At 60.9% G+C, this 5,516-nt stretch overlaps 1 protein-coding gene across 2 annotated transcripts; it reads left to right on the top strand.

Moving 5' to 3' along the window:
- Positions 1–2,408: 2,408 nt before the first annotated feature.
- LIMD2 (LIM domain containing 2) lies at positions 2,409–5,492 on the top strand. 2 transcript variants are annotated; one of them, XM_036222381.1, is made up of 5 exons: positions 2,409–2,426; positions 3,532–3,625; positions 3,818–3,862; positions 3,947–4,086; positions 4,174–5,492. In XM_036222381.1, exons 2-5 carry the CDS (start codon positions 3,584–3,586, stop codon positions 4,331–4,333), a joined length of 387 nt encoding a protein of 128 aa, XP_036078274.1. In that variant the 5' UTR covers positions 2,409–2,426; positions 3,532–3,583; the 3' UTR covers positions 4,334–5,492. The 2 variants fall into 2 exon arrangements, with proteins under 2 accessions (XP_036078274.1, XP_015983988.1); XM_016128502.2 differs by lacking the exon at positions 2,409–2,426 and adding an exon at positions 2,611–2,738.
- Positions 5,493–5,516: the final 24 nt, after the last annotated feature.

The raw sequence follows: 5,516 nt of genomic DNA, 5'->3' as shown, positions 1-5,516 counted from the left end.
TTTGGAGAGTGGCATTGTTGTATGTTGGCCCTACAGGCTCAGACATGAGTCATTCCGCCCTGGGTCCTCCCATCAAGAGTGGTTTTCACACGCGTTCGTGGAAGCACAGCGGTAACCTCTTTCCTTAGATAGACAGCCTCACCGCACACCGATTTCTTTTAAAGCCCACAATAGATCTGTCTCTTAACATCTAAAATTTTGAGACTATTGATTTTAGCCTGTGGCCATCAGACCACTTAGGGGCTGGGAAGGTGTAGGTGCTGGAGCCCCTCCGTAGGACTGCTTCTGGGCCATTAGGTGTCCAGGCAGAAGAGGCTCACCTTCGCGGGAAAGGAGGTGGAGGGTTCTGTTTTGTAACATGACGAGTTTTGTCTGTCACATGCAGTGTCTCCTTACCACTGGAACTAATACCCCAAAAGCAGGTAAGCTGAGAATCGGACCAACCTCCTGCCCTGTCACCCTGGCTGGCAGCCAGTGAGTCCGGGCCAGCTGGTGATTCTAACCTTGGTCTCCATGCTTCCCATCTCACACGTGCATCAGCTCAGCACCTCCCCTCCTGCTGGTCCCTCAGGGGTGAGGTGTCATGCTCTGGGTGAGGCACTTCAAATGTCAGATTAAGGAAGTGCCACTCCCTCTTCCCTGAAGCTGCTTTCGAACCATCGAATGTTCTCACTTTTCCTTTCCTCAGAAATTATACCAGTTTTTAAAAAGAATAATAAAACCCTCTTTGGGCAATTATAGGGGTTGAGGCGAAGGAATGACATCAACCAGACGGCAGAGTGGGGAGACCTGCAGTGGACCGAGTGAGAAGGCCAGCTCACATTTATTTCCAAACCTCCACCCTCCCCCCGCCCAGCTCATTTTTTTTTTCCTTTAAACCTCAGGTTCCCTTTTCTTAACACCATTATCAGATGATTTTCTTTGCTTGTAAAATGCTTTCTTCAAGTTGCTTTTCAGCTCCTTTTCAATGCCCAAACTGCTGAATCAGTGGCGGCTACCTGCAGTTCAGCCCATAGATGCAACCTGGGCAGGGCAAGGGGGCCTCAGGGTCTGGGAGGCCAGACCCCTGTCCACCTGCCAGCCCGGCCCTCCTCCTTGTGCCCTCTAGGGCTTCACCTTTCTTGCATACCTACATCCCCTTTGAGAATCTGATGACAGGTGTGGAAACTTTGCCAGAAAGGATGCAAATGAACAGTTTTAGAAGTTTCTCACATACACCCCTACCAGGGAGTCCTTAGGCCTGCAGCTCACCCAAACACAAACCTTCCTCTAGAGAGGTGCAGGAGGCTGAGAAAAGTGAAGCCCGCCCAGCGTGAATGCACTGAGCCAAGGGAACAGCTGGGGGCTGGGGAAGCCTGCCGCCTTCTTCCCCTACCAGGCGCTGAGCTGTTCTGCTCTCTGATAAGCATGTGGGCCGGCTCTGGAGACACTAGTTCTATTCCTGCCACAGTGTGGGAACAAGCTATGTTTAGGGCTGCGTTTTGTGAAACAGCTTCCAGCTTGTCAGGCTGAGCTCTGCAGTCCCTAGACCCCAGTAGGCCCGCAGCCTCCCAGCAGAGGTTCCTCCAGGAACAGCCCCCCGATGCCCACCCCCCAGGAGTTGAGTCTCTACGGGATCATGAATGAGTGATGGTCCCCCGCCGCCTGTGTGCCTCAGATTTGTTGCACTGTGGGCAGCTGGTTTGGCCAGAGGGGCGGGAGCTGGGGTCAGGAGGCCTGGCTTCTCACTGTGCCAGCTGTTACTTGGAACAAGACAGTTCAGATCTTCAAGTCTCCTCCCTTGTGTTTAATGGTTTGGGTGCTTGTCTGAAGGATGGAAATCGCTTCTCGAGCCCCTTGTCTTGGTGGTCGCAGAAGGCACTAAGGGATGGTGATCCCTGCAGACCCTCATGCAGGCCCGCCCAGCTGTGAGCAGGCGACCTGGGCCACCGAAGGTGACTAACACGGGGGCCCTGGGGCCCTTCCAGAGGCACCGGCTGGGCCTGTCGTTCAGAAGTGGTGGGAACGCATGCATGCCTGGCCGCAGGGGCCCTGCAGGGCTGCCCCTGGCGGCGGGAGGACTCCGTGGCCCGAGGGGGCGTGGGAGCCGAGCCTGGACCTTGGGCGGGCCTCCGGGGCCATCCCCACGGGATCCATCAGGCTGCATGGCCCGCGGAGCGCCGGGCAGGGACTGTCGAGCCCGCGCCCGCGAGTGCCAACCAGGGGAAACTGAGGCACCGAAAAGCACAGGCGCAGCTCGGTTCTTTGCCGCCACAGGGGCCACGCCGGAAGCTCTATTTGTCCCACGACACAGGGAGTCTCAACTTGAACTCGTCCCCTCCCTAAATATGCAAAGTGGGGACCTCCAACTCCCGTCCCTGCCCCCGTCTGGAGCTGGCAGACAGGACGGCGAGTTTCGCAAGGCCGGCGAGCGCGGAGCCCGAGGGGTAGTGCCGGGCGCCGAGAGCGCGGGGTCGGAGTGGGGGACAGACAAAGGCGGGGACAGCGAGCGAGGGAAAGACAAAGCGCACAGGGGGTCGGCGGCGGCGCCGGGGCCCCGGAGGCGGCTCCGGGCGCGGCGGAGCCAATGGGCGGGCGTGGGGCGGGGGCCGGTGGGGCGGCGCCGCGATAAGGCGGCGGCGGCGGCGGCCGCTCGGGACCACTGGCAATTGGCGGCAGCTCGCGCCTCTCCTCCCTCGCACCCGAGGCGTCCCCCCCCCGGAGACCGATCCCCGCCCCGCGGCCCAGGCCGGGGCCCGGTGAGACCCACGGGCGGGCGGCCGGGAGGAGGGGTCTGCAACCGGTTCGCAAACTGGGGCGCCGAGGTGGGGGCTGAAGAGGCTGCCGACCTCGGGTTCCCGACGTCCAGCACCTCCGCTCGTCGCTCGCGCCTGGGGTCCCGAAGCTTGCGGCGGGTCTCCGGGGCCGGCCTCCGGGAAGGGCCTCCGGGCGGTGGCGGGGCCGAGCCCCTCTCAACTGGGCCCGCGAGGGTACCGGGTCTAGGGTCCGGCCCACGCAGATCAGGGCGCAGAGGAGCTGGGTGCACAGGCAGCCCGGCCGGCGAGCGCTGTCCAGGGGCTGGGCCGGCCGAGCTGGGGGCGCCCGCGGTCTCCGCGCCTCGGCCCTGCGGTGGGCGGCATTGGGCCGGGGGCAGGAGTGGGCAGCGGGTTGTCGCCGCGGCCTCACCCGGCCTGCCCTCTCCTGACCTCCCTCACCCCAGGCGCGGACCTGGTCCGCGGGGCGCTCACAGCGGCTGCGCAGATCCCCCTTCCCAGCCTCTCCCCAGTGCCCGCTAGCTCCGTTCTTCCCCCAACACATGGTTCCACTCAGGGACCCCTGCCCCTTGGGGAGCAGCCCGGGGGGCGGGCGGGCGGGAGGAGGGGGAGATGGGTGAGGGGCGGAAGTGGCAAGACCCAGAGCAACAGGAAATGACTTAGGGAAAGTCCCAACCACAGCCCCCCAGGCCCCTGCCTGTAAACACCCCCACCCCCACCCCCACCCTGCTGACTGGGGAAAGGCTTGTGGGGCCGACCAACCGACTTCCCCTTGCAGAACCCAGCGGGTGCCGCGTCTCCACCCGGGCCTCCATCACTTCCAACCAGCCATGTTCCAGGCTGCAGGAGCCGCCCAAGCCACCCCCTCTCATGTAGGTGATCAGCCGGGTGGGAGGACACCCAGGACAGGTGTCTGGCCTGGGAATGAAGGGGTGAGGAGTGGTGTGATTGTCTACCACTCTTCGCACCCCACCCCATGAGTGCCCCTGGGATCTGGGCTGGTGACTGCAGCGAAGGTCTGGGGCATCTCAACTGACCCTGCCCTGCCTGGCCCTCTCCCTCAGGAAGCCAAAGGCGGTGGTGGCAGCAGCACTGTTCAGCGCTCTAAGGTAGGACCCTGAAGGTGGGTGGGTATGGGGGGAAAAAGGGATGGGTGCTGGTCAAGCCCTTGGCTGAGTCATTCCCCCCGACAGTCCTTCAGCCTTCGGGCTCAGGTGAAGGAGACTTGTGCCGCCTGCCAGAAGACTGTGTACCCCATGGAGCGGTTGGTGGCAGACAAGCTCATTTTCCACAACTCTTGCTTCTGCTGCAAGCACTGCCACACCAAGCTGAGGTGCACCCTTGCCCTGCCCTGCCCTCACCTTGCCCCCTCATCTTCCAGCCCCGACCCAACCTAACCACAGTTGTTCTGCTTCTGCAGCCTGGGCAGCTACGCGGCACTGCACGGGGAATTTTACTGCAAACCCCATTTTCAGCAGCTGTTTAAGAGCAAAGGCAACTATGATGAGGGCTTTGGCCGGAAGCAGCACAAGGAGCTCTGGGCCCACAAAGAGGTGGACCCTGGCACCAAGACAGCCTGAGACCTCGCTGACCTCCAATCCCTCTGTAGAGGCCTGGAGCAGGGTGGTGGGAAGGGTGGGAAAGAGATTAGACCTGGGCTCCGGTGGGGAGGCGGGGTGGGAAAGGGATGAGGCCATCTTGCTCAGGCAGAGGGTTATGGGGGCAGGGCTCTGTTCCAAGATTCCTTCATTCTTTCTCAATGTGTGGGGATTTGGGAACCAGGATTGGGGGTTGCTCACCACCCTGCTTCCTGCTTCTTTCAGCCTATCACACCTCACCCCATGGCCCCCTGGGAGGCCCCTAAGTCCAGCTTCCCTATCTAGGTGCCTTTTCTCCAGCAAGGAGTCAGCATGCCCCCCTCAGGGTCCTAAGCCCCTTCACTGCCGTCCGGGGGCCCTGTGTGGCCCCCATGTTTCCCCATCTACCTCTGCCCTTACTTAGCCTGATTCTGAGCCATGGAGACTTGGGAGGAAGGAGAGCCAGAGTGCCCCCTGCTGGGCCTCAACATGCCCACCAGGGCTCAGTGGGGGAGGGGAGAGGAAGTGGAGCAGCCCTGCCCCCTCTGCAAGGCAAGGCAGGGCATGCCCCAGTGGGGCTTGGGACCATCTCGCCCCACCGGCATCAAGAAGCAGAAGCTAAAACTCCTGCCAGGCTGAGCGCCACAGAGACTAGCCGTGATCTGGCAGCGGCCACGCTCCCCTCCTGTTTCTGCCGGTTCTGACTGTTGTGATCAACCCCATTTTAAACATGTTTGAAGAGATCCTGACTCTGTATTATGTGGCCTGATGGGGGGGCTCTGTGGCAGGAAGGACATGGACTCATCATGCACAGGGGAAGACGGGGTACAGGGTCAGCCCAGGGCACTCCTGACCTTGATGTGATGAGGGCCTGGTGATAGCTGTGAGAAATAACCAGCCAGCCTGAGAAAAGGGTATGTCCTTCCCAGCCAGGTCTCTACGCTATCCAACCCAGAATGTGTTATAACTGAAACTCCTTTGTCCCTCCACCTTGTGTTGGCTAAAAGAGGGTCAGGCCATCAAAGGATAATGGTGCCGGCCCTCACTGAACTTCGTTATGTTGGGGTACAAGGCAGAACCCTTCTGCTGAGTCCTTGTCTGGGCCCCTTTTGCCCTGGAAATCAGTAAAGGGAATCAGCAGATCCAGTAAGTGCTGTCAAAAGTTTTCCTAGTCTTATTTTTTTCC

The sequence above is a fragment of the Rousettus aegyptiacus genome, unplaced genomic scaffold (assembly GCF_014176215.1).
Source record: "Rousettus aegyptiacus isolate mRouAeg1 unplaced genomic scaffold, mRouAeg1.p scaffold_m13_p_6, whole genome shotgun sequence".
Taxonomy (NCBI): Eukaryota; Metazoa; Chordata; class Mammalia; order Chiroptera; family Pteropodidae; genus Rousettus; species Rousettus aegyptiacus.
Note: the sequence above shows the minus strand (reverse complement) of the source record. Positions and strands in the feature narration are given on the sequence as shown.

Bases quoted from the DNA above. Each gene is read 5' to 3' on its own strand.
- LIMD2 (XM_036222381.1), top strand. From the start codon at position 3,584: ATGTTCCAGGCTGCAGGAGCCGCCCAAGCCACCCCCTCTCAT. The intron at 3,863-3,946 runs GTAGGACCCTGA...TCCCCCCGACAG, and splicing joins GCACTGTTCAGCGCTCTAAG to TCCTTCAGCCTTCGGGCTCA. The intron at 4,087-4,173 runs GTGCACCCTTGC...CTGCTTCTGCAG, and splicing joins CACTGCCACACCAAGCTGAG to CCTGGGCAGCTACGCGGCAC.